The sequence below is a fragment of the Diabrotica undecimpunctata genome, chromosome 10 (assembly GCF_040954645.1).
Source record: "Diabrotica undecimpunctata isolate CICGRU chromosome 10, icDiaUnde3, whole genome shotgun sequence".
Lineage (NCBI taxonomy): Eukaryota > Metazoa > Arthropoda > Insecta > Coleoptera > Chrysomelidae > Diabrotica > Diabrotica undecimpunctata.
In genome coordinates, this window is record NC_092812.1 from 36739509 (window position 1) to 36762452 (window position 22944).

The following is a 22944-nucleotide window of genomic DNA, read 5'->3' on the forward strand; positions in this document are numbered from 1 at the left end:
TCTTAGTGGCCACCTTCTACAATTACGAGCTACACTGTAACTCATCCACCGTATCAACCCCTCCTTTTGTAAAGTTATAGAAACTTATTATTTCTGGTTTCTGGTAAAAAGTTTCTCGCCGGTAGATTTATCTATTTCATCATCGTGATGATGTGATGATAATAAAATCACGTTTTTCCCTTTTTTTGTACAAAGGATACCATATGTTCCTGAAATCCAAATAACGAGGACTGTGATTGTCTGTTCTTAATCTGTATAAATTCTGGGGGAATCTCTCGCTTGTTTTTCCTCAGAGCTCCTACTGAAGTTAAACTATGTCGTTCACGCAAAATTTTCACAAGTTCGTAAGAGTGATCGAAAGTGATATTTCGATTTTTACCAGAAATTGGTGCTATCAGTCTTTGGACAATACCAATAGGTTTATTGCTTATTTGGTACGGCCCATCTGGCTGGGTCCCTGCATAAATAGTACGGGAGTCTACTAGGGCCTGAATTTTTATTCCGTATTACGCGGGCTTGTTCGGAATTCACTGCCGGAATGAGCAACGCCCACGAAAAGACTCTAACTTCTCGTTAATGGTCAAGTACTGTCCTGGTGAGTAAGCTTGTTGACAATTTGCGACAAATTTTTCAAAATCTGCCCGAATAGGAGCCAACTTATCAGACTGTTGCCTTTCTTGTTGTCGATTGTCTACATTATCGAAACTTAATTACTGTAATAAAAATGTAAATCTGTTGAGTGCCATCACTGAACGAAATATATCGATTCCTGTACCATTTGTTCGCCAAAGGTCTTTTAGATTACGATGAATTTCTATATACACCCGCTAGGTAGAGGAGGCCAAATAATGCCTTTATTTCAACAATATTGGTCATGCTACAATATGCTTTATCTTTGTAGGCTAACACTTTTTTATCTATCAATACATTGGTGCAGACCGTGATACCTTCAAGCATTTCTTCATAAAAAAAAGAAGCCAGCAATCTAAAAGAGTGTTAGCGTTTTTAGCATATGGTTTGGATCCTGTTAAGTTCGAAATTATGTTCTCTGCCCTCGTTGTAACTGCTTTATTACTATGGTGTTTTCTCCATTTTGTTTTGTAATCCCTACCTAAATAATAAGGATATTTTTTATCTTCTTTTCGCTTATTTTCAGATTCCAATACTTCTAGTTCCTCAATTTCTTTATTTTGTTCTCCATCAGACTGATTACTTATGTGATCAATTTCGTTTTCATCTTCGGAGTCCATAATTTTGTACTCATTATCTTCGAGTTCCTGCCAAAGTGCCAATAGTTTGGCTTGTTCTTTTTCGTAATTCATTCTAGAGAAAAAAGTTTATATGTACAACAAATAACGCCACGAATTAAAATTGTCTTAGTTACCTTGCGAATTAAAAGTGTGTCTTCGTCACCCAGGTGGGGTCTAATCGGATTGCAGAACACTGTACTCAGTTTGACGATCAACTTACAACTGAAATTGGTTCAGAATACCCAACCCAACGGCAACATGTTTTAGGCAACCAATAAAACATCCGTGTATTAACCATAGAATTATGCTAGTTTTAAGTGTGTTGGGGGTACCATTAGACCCCACCTGGGTGACGCCGGGTTAAGAAACGCGTACTTCTAAAGTTGTTATTACATATTGTAGTATTGATTTACATGTGATTCATGCTGGGTCAAATGACCCCTTAAAAATGTCCCATGGGCTTGTAGTCTAAAAGATTATCTCTGTACCAGGGAACTGATGACCCTGTTGACTTCAGTCGGTTCCTGCTAGACCAGTTATTCGAGTTTCGTAATTCGTAAGGCAGTTCCACAATATTTATTCCATATAGAAAAAGTCCCTTGACGAAAACGAAGAGTATTAAAAATAGAGAATGTTCTAGATGTCATCGAAAAATCCAGAAATGTCTCATAGGGTTCGGAACGCCAGAAAATGTATATAAACAGGAAGTTAACCGTTGAAGCAGTAGTAGTAATTGAGTCTTTGAATAGTTCTGTCATTGAGTAAAGTTTTGAGTTAAAGTTGTTATCTAGAAGTACGTATTGTAATATTGTTTACTTATTGTTAAATATTAGCCTGTTGAACCACTTATACAAGCTCTTCACTAGGTTAGGACCAAATAAGACAAGAAGATCTGCGAGAATGCACGACTCACGATGGACGAGCAAAATTACAACTTGGAGGCCAAGAGCAGACAAACGTAGTAGAGGAAGACCACCTACACGTTGGGCTGACGACATCAGGCGTATAACCAAAAATTGGCAACAAAGAGTACAACATCGTAAAGAATGGGGGAGTTTAAAGGAGACTTACGTCCAGCAGTGGACGTGATAAATAAAGGCTAGATGATGATGATTGTTAAATATTGTTCAATAAAAGTGTATTTAAAAAAGTATAACAATACTATTTTTATAAATTCGTAGGTATCGAAATTTATAATTTTTCTGCTTTGCACAGCCCTGTATAAAGTCAATAATGGAGCATAAAATATTGAGCCATAGCATATGAGAAAGATTGAGTGATGAACGGATACGAGTAAAACTAGAAATATTGTAAAACCAGTTAATCAGATACTGGAAAATTATAGTAATAAAGAAACAAACTTCATAGATTATCGCTATATGTCTAAAACCACTTTTTATAAATATTTCAGAGAATTTGTTTGTTTTAATGTTATTAAAACCTGAACTTAGAACAAACCTTGAAAAAATATACATGTACACTAATTATGTTATGATTTATATACGAGTATGTCATTGTCATTAGTGCTTAATCTACATTTCTGATATAATGGCACGGATTGTCGCTCCATAATATTATATATTGTATATATATATATATATATATATATATATATATATATATATATATATATATATATATATTAGACAATATTAATATTTAAAGGAAAATTAGCCTAGATAAAGGAACGATATCAATATTTTAGTCATTATGCCTAGTGATGACAACAGTGTATATGCCTGTATATAAATATTTTCATGAAATTGGAAAGATACCATAATTACATGGAAATTACACCATTTTTGATAAGAAAACGTAAGCAGACCAAAAAGAATAAAAGAAACATTTACAAAACAGGGAGATTGTCCAACATTTTCTATCGGCCAAACAGGAAGATCTTTAAGACACGCTTACTAGAGCACAAGCGAAATTTTGATCGTACAAATTAATATTCCACAATTTTTAAATAAAAAGGAAATAGGCCAGGGAAACAAGCAAAAAAAGTACCCTGTTTGTGACACTGAACCGGCCAGGCAAAACGCAAAACCTATATTTTTCCTGCAGTCGTTTTTTGGACTTAATTAGTTATTAACAAATTAATGTCAAAACACGGTAAATTTTTTACTTTTTAGGTCTATCAGCAAAAAGTGAAGCATTTGAAACGAATTTAAGATTTATAAACTTTAAGTCATATAAAAACCTTCAAAATGTTTTTATACTTGAAAGTTGCAAAATAAGTCAGAAATTTCGGATTTTTATAAATATTAATAACTTTTTTAAAAATTAACTTAAAGTTTTCATATTACCCAGCATGTTGGGTCTTGTAGTGCTTAAAATATGATTAAAATTTCAAAGCGATTGGTTAAATTGTTTAAAAGTTATTTTATTTGTTTTTTCCAAATTAATTTTTTTTTTCAACAATGTAAGTGGGAAAATGATGAAGTTACAATAATTCTACGGATATCTTATGAAAGAAGAAGGATCATTCTATCAACTTCATTAAAAAAAAAATAAAGAAAAATGATTTTAAATATTGCAAAATTAATTTGCAAAAACATAACAATGTTTTGCCTATAAAGCATTACAATGACTTTTTAACTGTTACCTACAGAAAAATTTTTTTTATATTATGAAAGAAGAAATAATGCATTTTTCTACAAAGGTTCCCTAGATTTCCTTAAACCCCCAGGCCCAAACATAACCTCAAAAAAAAATGTGTTTGTTGGTTTTTTGACGATATCTTTGGTTCTAATTATGGTAGAAACTTCTTTTTTTTCAATTGGTAGGATATTTTATTGTCTACACCATGGAATTTTTTACAAAATTTTTGTCAAGAAATTGAAATTTTTGAAAGCTTTTGAAATTTTTAAAATTCGTTTAAAAAACAATGATCTTTGTCCACATCGCATCAATAAATAGCTAAACATATCAAACTTGATCTAGTCGCTTTAAGATGGAAACTGTTATCGTTATTATAACACAAATTTTTGCATACGTTTGGTCGGGAAATAATAGTTTTACACTCTTTTATTTTTAGTTTGCGATTTCAGTCATACATTGCAATAATTCACCGTTCGCGATAACAATTAAAAAAGTGTTTTACGTGACACTCAACGTCATTCCTTGGATTTACTAACCGATAGAATATTTGAACCGTTAACATTCTGAATAAATTTGATCCCTCACAGTTTTGCTTTAATAATTTAATTTTCAATTTAAACAAATGTTTTTATTCGTTGCTGGCCATGAACTTCATGTGGTGTTCTTTTTTGCAAACTAGCATTTTGCTAAAATTACGATTTTCTTATATTTTTTAAATGTAAAACCCTATATTTTATTTTTTCAAAATATTTCATTTATGATAATCTTTTACGATTCAAGTAGATATATTACATGCCATTATGTAAAAAACAATGTTATTAATATTTATAAATTACTGGAAAATAAGGTTTTTTTTGCAAATATCTCGGTCAATTTTTATTTTAGAAAATCGTAAATTAAAGAACTTTTTAAGATCTACAATTTTATTCGATTCCATTTTTCTCTAAAATTACTAAGAAACGTTTTATAGACAAAAATTGAAAAATTGAACCTTCTACCTTTTAGAACCTTCAAAAACCCATGTAAAAATTTTTCAGTTTTTTTCCTTGACTGGCCTATCGTCCTTCTTCAAAGAAGTGTTGACTGAGAAATCGAATATCAAATGCAGCCATCACTGTAACAGGCAGGGTAACAGAGAAAACATTCGTAAAAATTATTTAGCATCTTTCACGATAAAACACCGAAAAGAAAAACAGAAAATCATTATTAATTCTAAGAGTTGTTCAATATTAATTTTAATTTCTCATTATTAATTTTAATGGGTATACCCGCATAATTTTTAGTAAACTATTTAGAAATATGTACAATAAAACACAAACCAATATGTATTTTAGCCTCAGGTCAGTGATAACCCCCCTATTATCCGGTGTGTTTGATGTGTACTCTCATCGACCTAATTACTAATATCTTTTCGCCTCGCTGCCTCCGGTAATGTACTATTGCAAAAGAACAAGAAGGTCGACCAGTCGAGTAAAATTGGTATTGCATTATGTACTCATTCTATCGGAAAAAGTGTGCTTAGTGCAGCCAATGTTGCAGTTGCAGATACTCACATGTTCTTAAAAAGTATTTTAAAAACATTGAATGGAATTCATATATGAAAAGCAGGAAATTCCTTTTGTAAATAAAATACAAAATTACGGTTCCCCAGATCATCATAAAACCTTGTTATTGAATTCACGCCGCCTTTGTCGATGCATTTTTCTCATATTTCCTGAGATATTCCATGGAATTAGTTTTCTTATGTTTACAATCTGGATATGGTTCTGAAACTATTTTGTTGTGGCGATTCTACGTTATATTTAAAGACTGGAGTATAAACATGACAAAAAAGGAAAATTAGCACTTATATAAGAATAAATTAAACAATATAAAATAAAATTAAATATAATCGCATAACATATTCTTTGGTAAACATTGGTAAGAAATTTAATTTTATAATATTCATAATAATTATATTTTACAACAGTCATTATTTCTGTCCATCAGCATAACAAAAAACAAAAACAATTTAGTACAATCGTCAGAGACGAAAATGTACTACACAGAAAGGTCAAAGAAGTAGCTGGAATGTGGAAACCCAAACATTTATCGATTGTAACAAACAAGAAAAACCAATTGGAATTAGACCCTGAAAAACAGAATGAAATATGGGAGCAATATCTTAAATATTTGTTTGGTGATCAGAGAAAAGAAGAGCCCCCACAAATAGATACAAATGAAAAATTAAAGATTCTCACCGAAGAAGTTTTGCAGGCAATAAAAGACGCAAAGAACAACAAGGCACCCGGCGAAGACCTAATAACAGCCGAACATTTTAAACACCTAAGTGATAATGCTGTCAGGAAATTAACATACTTCTGCAACATTATATATGAACATGGCATAATACCGCATGACTGGCTAACACCCACATATATAGCTCTTCCTAAAAAACAAAAAACAAGGAAATGTGAAGACCATCGAACTGTATCCCTAATGAGTCATGCCGCTAAGATTTTTATGCGAATAATTATAAACCAATTCAAAATAAGTGTGAAGAATACCTGAGTCGTTCTCAATATGGTTTTAGAAAGGGTACAGGCACTAGAGAAGCAATTATGGGATTGACACTGATGGCAAAAAGGTATCTTGAGGTTCAAAAACGGCTGTATGTGTGCCTTGTCGATTATAGAAAGGCCTTTGACAGCATCAAACACGGAAAATTGATTGAGGTGCTAAAAGAAGTAGGGTTGGACGGACACGACATATATTGATGAACATATTATCAGAAGAAAGTCACAGGCTGGGCTTGGACATTAACTTTTCCAAAACCAAAATTCTGGTATTCCACAAAAACCCTTCAGCGTTCTCAAACCTTCATATACCTGGGCAGAGAACTAAATAGTCAACTAGACCACTCAAAAGAAATTAGAAAACGCATTGAAATAGCAAGATCAGGTTTCATGAATATGCGTAAAATGCTCTGTAACCCCAAGCTATCAGTCTCAATAAGATTGAGAACACTAAAGTGTTATGTGTGGTCTCTATTACTATATGGCTGTGAGACCTGGACATTAAAACAGTATGACGTCAACAAATTAAATTCATTTGAAATGTGGATGTACCGCCGAATGCTAAGAATAAGCTGGACCAGCAGAACTACGAATGAAGAAGTACTGAGAGCAATGAACGCACGCCCTCATCTGGTCAATCGACTATCAAAATTAGAAAGACGTCATATCTAGGACACATAATGCGCCATAGGGAATTTGAGCAGCTCCAGGTAATATTAGAAGGCAAGATTGAAGGTAAAAGGGGCATAGGACGAAAGACAAAATCTTGGCTACGAAACATCAGAGATTAGACCCACACAAGAGGAAATGAATTAATTCATCAAGCCCAGAACAGAGAGAAATTTGCCATATTGATCGCCAACCTCAACAGAGGTTGGCGCTTAGGCACTTAGGAGGAGGAGGATGCCCTGAAACAAATTTTAGAAAAAACACTGGAATATGGAATTGATACTCAGCAAATATTTAGAGACTACAAAGCAGCCTACGACTCTGTAAATAGAAGAGAAATGTTCAAAACAATGAAACAGTTAGGAATGCCAAATCAGTAGGTAAATTTAACAACTCTTGAAAAATTTGAATGTATAGTACGAATTCAGGAGGAACTGTCTCAACCTTTTAAAACAAATACCCTCTCTCCTGTATACTGTTCAATCTGGTTCTGGAAAAGTAATAGGTATGTCACAAATCACAACCACTGATTCAATATATAATAAATCAAATTCTGGCCTATGCTGATGATATCAATATTGTTGAGAAAACGGAAAACGCTGTAAGAGAGGCGCATGTAGCATTAAAAGAATCAGCTACAAAAATGGCTTTAATAATAAACACCAACAAAACGGAAGTATATGAAAATAAGCACGCAACCATAAATCCTACAACCACTTGTTATAGAAAACGACGTCATCAAAGAAGTGAACGAATTTGTATACCTGGGAGCGCTCCTTAACACTGAAAATAATACTACCGCAGAGATAAATCGCAGAATTTACACGACTAATAGATGCTATTTTGGGCTCAATCTCCTCCTTAAATCCACAATTATATCGAGAAATACAAAAATAAAACTCTACAAAACAATAATAAGCCCAGTCCTAACATATGGTTCAGAGACCTGGACTCTAACAAAAAGTAATGAAAACATGTTATGATGTTTCTAAAGAAAAGTAATTAGGCGAATCTATGGAGCAATGAATGGCAATGGAGTGTGGAAAAGACGATACAATTTGAACTTATAGAATATACCAGGAACCTGATATCGTAAAACATATTAGGATAGGACGTCTGAGGTGGATAAGTCATGTAATGCGGATGGAACAAAATGACCCAGCTAGAAAAACGCTCCTTGATAGACCCATTGGTCAGAGAAGAAGAGGAAGACCCAGAACAAGGTTTCTTGATAACATCGATGAAGACATGAGAAATATGGGAATACGTGCTTGGCGGAGAAAGGCGATGAATAGGGACGACTGGAGAGGAGGCTAGGACTCACGCAGGATTGTAAAGCCAGAATAATGATGATGATGCTTTCAAATAATAATAATAAAATAATAAATGGTGCGGAAATGCTAGCACTTAAAAGAAAAACAATTCAAATTATTATCAACATGTACGTAATAATGTATTCGTCAATTTGACCGTACTTGTTATACAATTTTACTGACTTACTGTATATTGTTATTTAGGAATATATTATACAACTGTTAAATAATTGCAATAACAGTTAGTGTTTCCATTTTATTGCTAATTAATATAAATACAATGCTTTAGTTTTATTACAGGCAATTCTCTTAGTCGCCCACTATCAGATAAACAACAAAGAAACACTTTTCGTCTACTTTTTAACTATATCCGATACACCTAAGCCATAATAGTGTCATATTTTAATTGTTTTATTAAAAGCAGATGGATTTGATTTGAAAAGTGACCTACCATTTTAGACCTACCAATCAATGAAATACCGAGCATATTTTCTATATGCAACATATCAGCATACATACATTTAACATTTGCAGTGGAATTATTATTGTTTCCGAAAGTGTACAACCTGCCTATTGAACTAAAATACTTAAAAATGTAGAACTGTCAGCAAGAACAACGTGGTAAAGCATCTAAATACCCCATTTTTCATCAACGAGAAATCTGTTTTATGTTGATAACAAATGCTGACTACACAGCTATCTTGATTTCACGCAAAAACTCAAATAATGTCATAAAAATGATACGATAACATTGGAAAAGCAATAAAAAGACCTACAAAAAGTCTTTCACGACAAAAAAGTGAAAAAATATTGATTTAAGGTACATGATTTAAGAATCGCGACATGGATCATCCGATAGCCATACAGATCGGGAGCCCTCCAAAATCTGCTTGGTGAACTGAATAGATATGACATAGATATAACAGCTCTGCAGGAAATGAATAGACCGGAAGTGGCACCATTGACAAAAGACACCACATTATATTCTATAGTTGCGACGCTAAAGACCACGCATTAGGTACTGGTACTGGCTAAAAGGTTAAACACCTCGTACGAGACTTTCGCGCTATGAACTCTAGAATGTGCATCCTGAGACTAAGAGGAACATTTTTTAATTATAGCATCTTAAATGTGCATGCCCCTACAGAGGAAAAGGAAGACGATGCCAAAGAAAAATTCTATGAAGAACTAGAAGCTGCATACCATTCATGCCGAAAGAATGACATCAAAATTATTTATGGTGATCTCAACGTAAAAATAGGAAAAGAGCAACAATACCTACCAACTATAGGTAAGCACAGCCTTCTTGACAATGGCATCAGACTAATAAATCTAGCAACTTCCCTTAACATGGTCATTGCCAGCACATGCTTCCAGCGAAAAAATATTCATAAGGGAACGTGGAGATCTCCAGATGGGGTTACATTAAACATGATAGATCATGTTATTATTGACTCTAGACATCACTCAGACGTAACAAACGTATACAGCAGACGAAGGGCAAATGCAGACTCGGATCAGTAGTTAGTAGAAAGTAGAATAAGAGCCAGAATCTCAAACATTAAAAAAGAAAAGGGATCCAAAATTGAAAAATATGAAATAAAAAACTTAGCAGACAACAGCAAAAAGGCAAAATACAAAGAATATATAAAAGCAAGGCTAGAAAACAGACAAAAGCACGAGGATATAAACAGAGAATGGGAAGCGTGTAAAAACATCATACAAGACGCGGCCAAAGAGACCCTGGGTCTACAAAAAAAGCTCAAATCAACTGAAGGACAGTGGTTCGATGAAAAGTGTCGTAACATAACAGAGAGAAAAATAATGCATATCAACGCCTACAACAATGACATAGAACACAAGACAACAAAATATACGGAGAGATGAGAACCTATTAGGTACGTTTGAACGAAAAATCCTTAGACACATATATAAGGGGGGAAATGACATATGGCGCAGAAGATATAATTTTGAACTATACACAGCATACAATGAACCCGAGGTCATAACATCCATAAATATTTGACGTCTGCGCTGGATGGGCCATTTTGAACGGATGTTGAAGACTCAAACACCAAAACATATAATGAGGAAAACACCAGTAGGGAGAAGGTCAAAGGGTAGACCCAAACTTAGATACATGGAACATGTGGAACAAGATCTGAAAACACTTAAGATTACCAACTGGAAAAACAAAGCAAGGAACAGAACAGAATGGCGGAAAATCCTAGAACAAGCCAGGACCCAGAAAGGGTTGTCGAGCTACTGATGATGAGGATATAGTTGTGATGGAAACAACAAAAGAAGAACGTGATACAACTGTTAAAAAAGTATTAGAAACGGCTAAAGAAGTAGGAGGGAGGTTTAATAGCGACAAATTTCAATATTGTCAAGAAGATGCCAAGTTTTTTCATATAAAGGGATGCAAATAGATCCTGATAGAGTGGAATCACTTTGCAAACTTGAAAAACAAAATAGTAAGATAGAATAGCAACGAATTTTGCGTACATTTAATTAAGCTAGACGGTACATTCCGAATATGGCTGAACACATTCAAACTCTTTGTCAATTACTTATAAATAATGGAGAATGGATGTGGATCCCTTCACATCAAAAATGTTTCGATAATTTAAAGAACATCATTTGTAAATCACCAGCTGTAATCCTGTATGATCCTAATTAAAAAATTATTTTACAATGTGATGCATCTAAAAATGGTGAATTCTTTTATGTTGGAAGAATGTTTTTGTACTTTGAAGTTAAATTGTTTGCACATATTAATGATTATTGCTCAATTAGTGTTGATAGTTAGATTCCCATAACGTCCAACTACTTTATTATTGTCTCGAATTTCCACTTTTCCTTTTAAATCACCTGCGACAATAAGTGTTTGTTAACTTTTTAATACATCCAATTATTGTTGCTTTAATAATAAATTGATTTTTCTCTGACAAGAGCGTCTTCTGTTGGCGCGTACACAGAAAGGATCACCGTTTCTGTTCCAAATCTCCAAGTTCCAAATATTATCTTGATAATCCTTTCGCTGACATAATGAATATATACAAGATATTTCTTGAATACTTTCTTTTTATAAGTATTATACACCTGCGCTACCTCTATGCGATTTTTTACACCTGGCCATGTTCGTGCCACAATCGTTCGATGTTTGAAATATATTAAATAATAAACCAAGTTATGACACACGATCCTTTTTTAAGAAAAGCCGAAATTCCCGTCAGGTTCCGGTGGTCTGGCAAATGCAATCTTTCTACAAAGTAATTTCTTTTGCACCTATAAATAGACCTTCTTTCTTCTTCTTCTTTGAGTGCCTCTCCTATCGGAGATTGAATATCATTAGGGCGATTCTAATTTTATTTACTGCTGTTTTGAATAACTCGTTAGTGGTACAGCCAAACCATTCTCTTAAATTTCTCATCCAGGACATTCTTGTACGGACTGGATTTCTGCGTCCTTGGATTTTCCTTGCATTATATTTTGTAGGAATGTATACTTTGTCCTCTCATCAGGTGGCCTAAGTATTCAAGTTTTCTCTTTTTTATATTCAGTATAACTTCTGGATCGTTATTTATTCTTCGTATTACCTCTTCATTTGTAATTTTATCCACCCAACTTATTTTTAGTAGACGGCGGTAGCACCACATCTCAAAGCTTTCAAGATTTTTAACATTCCTCTGTTTAAGAGTCCATGCCTCAACACCGTAAAGCAAAGTACTGAATACATAGCATTTGAACATTCTAGTTCGTAGCTGAATACTAATATCACGATTACAAAATAATTTTTTCATTTTTATAAAGGTAGACCTGGTAATTTCAATACGTCTTTTTATGTCGTGATTTTGGTAACCTGTTTCATTGATGAGGATTCCCAAGTATTTGTATTCGCTTACTTTTTCGAGTTGGGTACTGTTTATTGCGATACTAGTGTCATGTATTGGATTCTTACTGAAGGTCATATATTTGGTTTTTTTTGACGTTCATCCTTATGCCGTAGTTATTACATATCTCATTCATACTTTCAACTAGATGTTGTAGATCTTCCGCTGTTATTGCCATTATCACATTATCGTCAGCATATCGAATGTTTTTGATAACTTCTCCATTGACTATTATCCCTTCGTTTGCATGTGAGAGAGCTTCTTGGCATATTTGTTCGCTGTAACAATATACAACCCTGTCGTACTCCTCTACGTATTTCTATTTCGTCCGATGTTTGGTCTTCTATTTTTATATTAGCTCGCTGATTCCAGTACAGATTTAATATTATTTGTATGTCTCTGGTGTCGATGTTCTTACCCTCCAGAATTTCTTTGAGTTTATTGTGGCGTACTTTGTCAAAGGCCTTTTCAAAGTCTATAAAGCAGGCGTGTACCTCTTGGTTAACATCTAGATATCGTTCAAGTAGGACGTAGGACGTTCAAGGCAAAGAGAGCTTCTCTTGTACCTGAATCCCATCCGTGTATTGTTAATATCGATATCTAACTTTTGATAGATTCGGCTGTGGATGACTCTAAGAAATATTTTACGCAGATGACTCATCAATGTGATTGTTCGATGATCTGAACATTACATTACCTTAGTTTTCTTCGGTATGGTGACAAACGTAGACAGCAACCATTCCTGAGGTATTATACCAGTACTGTATATTGTATTGAATAGATGTAATATTATGGTTACGGATTTATCATTCAAAAGCTTCAACAGTTCTGTAGGAATTTCATCAGGTCCATATGCTCTTCCATTTTTAGCGTTTCTTATTGCGTATTCTACTTCTTCTTTCAATATGTCTGGCCCAGTTGCGTTGATTATCTGAGTTAAGTTGTTTCTATCGTCTTCAAATAATTCATTCAGGTATTCTGTCCATCTTTTTATTTTATTCTCTAGATCTACAATAAGATTTCCATCTTTGTCTTTAAGTTTACTTATTTGGCATTTCCTTCTGCTTCCTGTTATCTCTTTTACTTTTTTGTGCATATTGAACGCATCGTAATTTTTCTCATAGGTTTTCATTTCTTCACAATTTTAATCCACGCCTCTTTGGCTTCTTTTATTCTCTTTTTTATGTGTTTGTTTATTTCTTTGTATTTGTCTAGGTAATTCTTCATCTTTCTTCTTTGTAACATCAAGTCTAGTATATCTTGTGTCATCCACCCCTTATTCTTTGCTGTTGTTTTTGTAAGATGTTTCTTTCCTGCTGTTTGTATAGCTGTATTTATGTACTTTAATTTTTGGTTAACGTTATTTGTATCGTTAATTTGTTGCTGCACTGAACGGAGGTTTTCATTTGTTTCTTCTCCTGTTTCTTGTCGTATATTTTTGTTTCTAAGTTTATTTAAATCTAGTGCCTTTCTGTGTGGTCTTCTAATCTTTTTTGGTCTCGCCTCTATCACAGTAACTACCGGATTATGATCTGAGCCTATATCAGCTCCTGGGTACGTCTTAGTACATTTAACAGCATTACGATACCTCCTTGCTATCATAATGTAGTCTAGTTGATTTCTCACTATTTTTTCTTTGGTATGTTGTGAAGATGTCCATGTATATGGAGGAGGAGGTAATTTGAAAAAGGTGTTTGTTATTACAAAGTCTTCGCTTTGGCAAAATTGAATCAATCGATATCCTCTATCATTTCTGTTTTCAAGTCCATAGTTTCCTACTTGTTCTCCTACCTTACCTTGACCCACCTTCTTTCTTACATTCACTAATTTTCCAGTTTGTCTCCAAGTTAGATCCAGTGTTTGTAGCTGTCATCTCTGTTGGTCGAATCATAACCCTTTTAATTGGGTCTCTTTTTATATTGTTATTGGTCTTTCCATTTAGTTTTTCTTTGCGTATTATGAGCATCCTATAACCTGACCCATCCCATAATGGATACACAAAGTATATCAGTATCCTGAGCCTATTAAATTTCCTTTTAGTTCGGTTCACCGACTGTTTTAATGTAAGAAAAGGTTTAATTTAAAATATTAACAATGCTACCAATACACCAACGATTTTTGTTATAAAACATTTTAGTGAAATCAGGTATGTTTCCTTTTTTTAATATTTAAGATTCACTAGACTGGTTACTTACTATTTTTTTGTAATTTAAATAACTTATTTGGCAAGGCCGTCCACATTTTTATTTATGTTGACATTATTTGAAATTCACTCACTCACCTTGAACTCAAATAATTGGATAATTAATATATTTTTAACATCTTTAAAGTCGTTTAGGTTTTAATAATCGAACGGTACTTGTTGTAAAATGAGCAATTGGTCACTCTTTGTTTCTGTAAGAAGGACAAAAAAATGAAAATAAAATCACTAGAAAACATCAGAGGGAATGTATCTTTAACAGTTAATATAAAATCATTGCCTTTAGCCTGAAATCTGACAACTTTAGCATGGTTCTGATTAACATTCGTTTTATAAGATATAAAACAGATGAATTGTTAAAAATGCTGTCATTTTGGGTATACCTTTCAAAATTTTATTTTGCCTTTTCTGATTTTCTTCTTTCCTTTTACGCCAGAAAGGTCCAGGTTGTTTCCGCCCTTCCATATTTTTCTATTGAATATTTATTACATTAATGTTTTATTTACAGATTATAATTACCTATACAGTTTAGTTGTAGTTACGGCAGCATGTTTGTACGTTATCTGACATTTAGATAACATAAACTGAACACCGTGCATAAACCATATACGTAGATTATACGTCGTTAATAATAATAATTTATTTATAAATTGTTAAGTTTCAAAGTTAATGATAAAACACAAAAAATTTTATTATTATTATATCATGTGGATTTGTACGCAAATTTTATTTTACCATAACCAAATAATTTCGGAACAGCACGCGGTTCGCGCGTACCGCCCGGGAACCTTGCGCGTACCGCCCGGGAACCTTCAACCGCCCGGTGCTACAGCCCCGAAAAGACCATAGATAAAGGAGTGTGATATGGAAAAGACCCCTGGTTGTACAAGGGAATCCCCGAATTGCAAAGGCTCACTTTACTGATATCTGGATGTGAATAGTTAATATTTAATTATAATAGTTAATAATAATAGAAATTTTGGGATGAAATACAAATCGCATAACTTTAAAATCGCATAAAAATAATCTGCATACAAAAATACCTTACTGTATTAGGAAAAATTGTTGATAATTAACAAGTTAACACTGTTTATAAATAATATTTTTTTTTATTTCGAATTAACGTGTCTCAACATCTTAGGTCATTGACACGGGAGCAAAGGTTTACAATAGTACTTACAAAGTTATGATACAAAGTTTACAATTGTGAAGAATAAAAATATTATGTAAATTATATTTTGTTAAACAATTGAGAAGTCTTTAAAAAGTCTATTATATTATTTTTATTTAATATAGTTATATTTTAAATAAATATATTTCTCAGGATTAATGAATTTTTTCTTTATTTAAAATTAGTATGAATTATGAAAATTTTTACTGTAGTTGTTACTGTAGACTTTTGTTATGTTTAAAAAACATTAACTATTGATATTTGAATAAAATATTGTTGCCTTGCTTCATCCGAGAATATCAAATCAAAACCTGCACATCGATTACTTGTTTAAAAAGTCTGTTTGCTATTAGTAAATATTAGCACACTCACCGTAAACAAATACTGTATGGCTTTGTTAAAATACATTGGATATACTATTTCCATGAAAACCTCATCGTATAATATTGATTTTTTAAATAAGATCTAATTGAAAAAACCTTACACGCAAATAGGGTCTTTGTGTCCATTAATTGAATTATAATGTATAATGATATAAATGTTAGTGTCAGCATTTTTGGGGTGTATTTCTGGATCAGATCGAACTGATCGAACTTCGGACAGCTTCAAAAGTTTAAACAAAAACGTGAAGAAAGAAATTAAGAACGATAATAGAAACTATACTAACAATCTATAGTGTATTTTTATGTATGAGAGAGTAATAAAACAATAAATTATGTATGCAAATCCCTAAACTGTTGATACGGGTGACTCAATGAAAAACAGATATTTGTCAACAAGTTTACAGAAGTATATAGGAAAACAATTTTAAATTGAGTATGACCACCAGGTATAAAGGTTGGAGCACAATAGAATACAATAGTTGTGAGGCTTACTAATCCCTACTTAAGGTTGCCAGTGTCGGAGTGATGGAGGTTAACAGGTACTAATGAATTTGCAAGAAATGTAAGATGTTTATTTTATTGGTTATATATAACCAATAAAAGTTTAATAAGTACCTACCTATTTGCAAAATAAAGTTTAATTCTTTAGATAAAATAAAACGTTTTATTTTATCTATTTGCAAAATAAAGTTTAATTCTTTGCCTATTTGCAAAATAAAGTTTAATTCTTTAGATAAAATAAAACGTTTTATTTTATCTGAAATGAGTGCATTCCACGAAGTAAGGGTTTCAACAATCAAACATTTAATTCTTTAATTCCAGGAATCTACGACAGTAATTGACTAGATAATTACCTTCTAAACTTATTCCACAGAAAATGTGATAGTGGGTTTTTCCATTTTGTATATAGGAAGGTCCAAGTGGCGTATTCAAAATTCTTAACAGTTCACTAAAAGTAGGTACTTCAGTTGAAAGGTGCAGTTTATTGTGTATACTAGTGTTATGGAAAATTTGGAAGTGCCGTGTAAACGCCGAAAAATTGGTCCTCTAACAGTTAATGAAAAAACACTAATATTTAATTGTTTTAAATCATTTACAGACAAACGTTTATGTGAAAGTGTTGATGAGACCGTTGAGTTAGTTAGCAGTACACTTGGTGTTGGGAAATCTACGATTTACAGAGTTATTAAAGAAGAGAAATGTGGTAGTTTTCAAATGCCACGTAATGATCCAGGGAAACCAAAATTTCAAATAGAATATCATTTTAAAGAAGGACTTCGACGGAAAGTGCATGAATTCTTCTTTAGACAAGAATTTCCAACATTGGATAAAGTTCTTGTCTCAGTTCGAGATGATAAGGATTACCCAGAAATGAGTCGAAGTACGTTATGGAAACTTTTAAAAGAAATAGGCTTCCGCTGGAAAAAGAATCCCAGAAAGTCTATTTTATTAGAAAGAAGCGATATTGTCATATGGAGAAGACATTTTCTAAGAACCATAAAGGAAATGAGAAACCAAAAAAGAAAAATATTTTATCTTGATGAAACATGGATCAACGAGGGTCATACACCAAATAAATTTTGGCAGGATGAAACTGTTACAAGTCAAAGGCACGCTTTTGTAAATAACTTATCTACTGGTTTAAACCCACCATCAGGAAAGGGACGCAGGCTGATAATAGTACACATTGGCAGTTCAGACGGTTTTGTTGAAGGTGGTTTATTAACTTTTGAATCAACTCGTATCGGTGACTACCATGAAGACATGAACGCTGATGTCTTTCAAGAATGGTTCGAACAAATGATAGATCTTCTTCCTAAGAACTGTGTAATAGTAATGGATAATGCAAGTTATCACTCCAGACTTATAGAAGGACTGCCCACAACCAAGTGGTTAAAAAAAGACTTGCAGAATTGGCTGAGTTCAAAAAATATTACGTACCATCCCGGATCTATAAGAAAGGAACTTTATTCGTTGTGTGCCCTTCATAAAGAAAAATTTAAAAAATACGAAATTGATGAAATTGCCAAAAATCGTGGAATGACAGTACTTAGATCCCCACCATATCATTGTGAATTAAACCCGATTGAACTGGTATGGGCACAGATAAAGAGTGAAGTTTCAAGAAAAAATACCACTTTTAAAATTCATGATGTTAAACAGTTGTTTTTGGAGGCCGTAAATAATGTAAAACCTGAAAACTGGGAAAAGGCAGTAAATCACACTATTAAAGAAGAGGAAAAAATGTGGAAGCTGGACAATATTACTGATAAAATCATCGAGCCAGTTATTATAAATCTTGGTTCTGAAAGTTCATCTTCTGAATCTGATTTGGATTTGTAACAAGTAGCTGTAAGTTTTATATTAATATTTTTATTCATCTATTTAACATACCTTAGACGGTTTTAAAAACTCTTTTTCTCTTTTGTAATTTTTAAAAATTAAAAAAAATGTGAATTTTTTAAAACCCTTTTTAATGTAGGCCAGTCAGTTCTAATATAGTGTGTGATAAAAGAGGTCACTTTTGTTTACATACACATAACACTTTATAACACTGAAATAATTCATTTGTTTTTTACAATTATTCAAAGTAATTTTTCAATTAATCTTGAGCACGCCCATGGAGTGGTCGGAGCTACCAGTTAAAATTATGCTAATTACTCTCTCGTTCATAAAAATAAACTATAATAAAAGATATAATACAAGATAACTGCAATATGAAAGTACTGAAAGCAAAAAACTCAAGCGATATAACAAAAATCATAGAAATAAAAAATGAGAAAGACGTCACCGTCCCGTCCGAGACACAAACGAAATAAGCGAGGCCATTGAAAAATTCTACACTAAATTATACTCGGTAAATACACAACCACAACAACGACGTACTGGACGAACAATAATTAACACCGGCTCAGAAGAAATACCGGACATAACCGACTATGAAATAAGAATGGCCCTAAATCAACTAAAAACGAATAAATGTCCGGGAGAGGATAAAATTACAGTTGAAATGTTGAAAATTGGTGGCAGAAAAATGGAACAGGTATTAAATATTTTATTTAATAAAGTAATTGATGAAGGAAAGATTCCTCAAAAATGGTACAACTCCGAAGTCATTCTACTATTCAAGAAAGGAGACAAAGCAAACATCGAGAATTACTGACCAATATCCTTGCTATCACATCTGTATAAATTACTAACTAAAATCATAACCAACCGCCTAACACATAAGCTCGAGTTCTATCAACCTATTGAGCAGGCTGGATTCAGGAAACATTTTAGTACCATAGACCACTTGCACACCGTAAGAACACTGATAGAAAAATGCACCGAATATAATGTTCCAATTCATATGGCGTTCGTCGATTTCCATAAAGCATTCGATTCCATCGAATTATGGGCAGTGCTTGAATCTCTAGAAAATGCACGTATAGATTAAAGATACACTAACATCATTAAAAGCATATATGAAAATGCCACCATGCAGATAAAGCTGGACGAAAGCACAAAAACTAATCCCATAAGACTACAACGGGGAGTAAGACAAGGAGACACCATCTCTCCCAAACTATTTACCCTTGCTCTAGAAGACATTTTTAAGAAACTAGAATGGAATAACAAGGGTATCAACGTCGACGGATCATACTTAAACCACTTGAGATTCGCAGATGACATAGTTTTAATAGCCGATAATATCCAAGAACTAAATGATATATTACAACAATTAAATGCAGTTTCAAGAGCGGTAGGCTTAAAAATGAACTACAGTAAAACAAAAATACTGAGCCCAGACCAGCCAATATAACAATACAAAATCATACCATAGAAAATGTTGAACATTATGTATATCTAGGCCACGTCATCAAACTAGGAAAACCAAATCAAAATACTGAAATTAAAAGAACACAACTGGCATGGGGCGCTTTAGGCAAACTAGCATATATCTTGAAAAACACCTCCATTCCTGTAAACTTAAAGAAAAAGGTGTATAACACATGGATACTACCAATTTGTACCTACGGCTTGGAGACAGTAGCCCTTACGAAAAAATCGGCTAAAAAAATAGAAACAACGCAAAGAGCAATGGAACGAATCATGATTGGAATATCACTGAGAGACAAGATTAGAAACACCGAGATAAGACGTAGAACGAAGATTAGGGATATTGTGGAAGAAATTACAAAAATGAAATGGAGCTGGGCAGGTCACGTAGCCCGATATAATGACAACAAGTGGACACGGAGAATTCTAGAATGGAGATCAAGGACGACAACAAGAAGCATGGGAAAACCTCAAAAAAGATGGGTAGATGACACAAGAGCAGTGGCAGGCAAACAGTGGATTAGATTAGCGCACGATAGAGATAGATGGAAGCAATTGGGAGAGACCTACATTCAGGAGTTGATGGTTGACAAAGAGATTTCTGGATCGACTTTGAAGATATTTTATTTGATTATGTACACTAAACCGTGTGTTCCACACATGGGATCCAACGTTGGCGCCGTTCCTTTATTAAATTATAGCAGAAGTTCGATGTAAAATAGCAATATTTAAAACACAAAATGAGTGCGACGAAAAAAAAGGATCTATATCTTAGTAATATTATATATACTTATAAGATATAATTATTAACAGTACATACCCAAATGTACATTAGTATATCCGTCAGACCAAAAAAACCGTATAACTGACCACAGAACTCTATACTTTCTTTTGAAAACTGTTCATAATGATTATAACAAACCCATTCATTATGGAAAACTTAGTGAGCCCTCCTGTAGAATTTGATGAGCATAAAGAATTCAAAATGACGTAAAACATTCCACTCAACTATTTTTCATCTAAAATGTTGTTATTTGTTTGAGCGATGAGTGCGGAGGTGCAGCTCCAATGCTGTATTGATCCCGCGCCTACGGCACAGTTCATGGCACTTTTTCTCTAAAAGTTTTCGCTGGCCTTAACATTGAAAGAAAAATCTATAAAAATATTTGATTTGTGGTGGGATAGCAAGAAGATAAAAACAAATTTTTCGATTTCGATTTGTTTGAAACTATTAAAAGAGGACTTGATTTAAAAATTATTCTTGATTTTATGAACACCTTTGACAATAACTAAAAAGTTTGGTAGATCTGTGCTGCATTTTTTAATATCTGATAAATAGACCGGGGCGGATCTGTTTTCAGGTGGATGTGAGAGGTGGCATTCTGATTTTTGCAGAAAAAGTTGTGTGATAACTTCAATTATAATAATTGACTTTCTCTCCCTCTTAAAAATCGGAAATATTAATAAAAAAATTTAAATGAATGGAATTAAAATAAAAATGATTAAAATCATCGTTTTTTCTACTTTCCTTGCTAAGTTTAAGATGGATAGACCGGGGAATTAAGATTTCTCTCGGGACTGTGACTAATCCCGATATCTGACTATTTTTTTTAGTTATTATAGGCCTATATAAAGAAAACCTATATGTTTTAAGCATAAATTTCGGCGTCTTTTTTTAATTATTAACAATTTAGTGTAACAAATGCCATTTTTTCGATTTTTTGCTTACCTAGTAAGCCTAATATTTGAGGTAAAATTACAAAACTTTATGTTTTAAAACATAGAAAGAGCTGTAAAATGGCGATTTCTAAAAGTTGTAAAATTAATTTGTTGTTTCAAAAACTGCAAAGTAAGGCAAAAACGTTATTTGTTTATAACTATTGTAAAAAATCCAAAAACAGCGACGGCTATTTCTACATAAATTGAGCGAAGAGCTTGCAACACCAACAATTTAAGATCGAAACATTCAAATAATGAGAAATCGCTATTGAAAGAGTTATCTGTTGGCCAATAAATCCTGTGGAGGCTGCTCCAGGTCCGGCGATTCAAAGAGATGCATCAGAAAGAAAGAAAGGCATCGCTTCCTGCCATATTTGTTGGCCGAATGCGATGGGCATGCAGTAACTTTTGCTAAGTGTTTAGAATGCAATAAATCAATCTTTCCTTTGGTTTTTTACATAAATCTTCATTATTATTATTATTATTACCCAATCCGTTTCATATGCATGAACCAAAAAAATTACTCAAAATTAAATTTTTGTATGGTGGGTACCCAAGTACCCGGGTGTGTCCGCGTCGTATGTATAATTTGAACTTAATTATTCGTGCTTAAAAAAATTCTGAAATACCTCAAACTGCACCATTGCCTTCAAAGCGAAATTTTAATTTTTACTTACATGAAAAAATGTGTCGTGGTGGGCACCCGGGTAACCGGTTATGCACACATGTGTTAATAAGCACATACTTTTATTACATAACTAAATAAATATGTCTTCTCTTGTGTATTAGATAGCATCATCATCATCAATACGGCGCATGCGCTAAATGAAATATTCATTAAAATCAATCTAAAAGATTTACTACATATAAACAAATTTACTTACCAGAATATTCATATCGTCGTGGCCCCATCCATCGATACTGATCGCTGTGATACGCCACATCACCCAGGTAACCATAACTTAAAGTACTAGCGTACAAACTAAGTAGAGTATGTTCATCATAAACAGATACTAGATCCAGACCTAACGTGTCTCCGAATATGATTTGAAGCACAGCAGTAGTAGTATCATCGGTACCATGGATGCAGTACGCTATAGTGTCCGTACTACCACCTGAAACAAAGGAAATTTATTGAAATTAAAATACAAGTAGCAGAAACACATATATCACAGAAAAAAGAATGGAGTCGAAGAAAGCTGGGCAAAAAATAAGTCTAATATCTTAGCCTCGGCCAAGGAAGTTCTTGGTGAAAGAAATATAAATAAAAATAAATCGTTCCCAAGGCGAAGAACTCAATGGTTTTGGACAGAAGTGAAGGAAAAATGTAAAGAAAAGAACAAAAGCTTACTTGAAATACCTGTC

At 33.2% G+C, this 22944-nt stretch overlaps 1 protein-coding gene across 1 annotated transcript in view; it reads right to left on the minus strand.

Annotated features, from left to right (window-relative positions):
- Cerk (Ceramide kinase) overlaps positions 1 to 22944 on the minus strand; it is a 53740-nt gene that overhangs the window by 11260 nt on the left and 19536 nt on the right. Inside the window, exon 4 of the mRNA XM_072546151.1 lies at positions 22464 to 22694. Coding sequence (XP_072402252.1) covers positions 22464 to 22694 — 231 coding nt within the window. The remainder of the gene's footprint in view (positions 1 to 22463; positions 22695 to 22944) is intronic.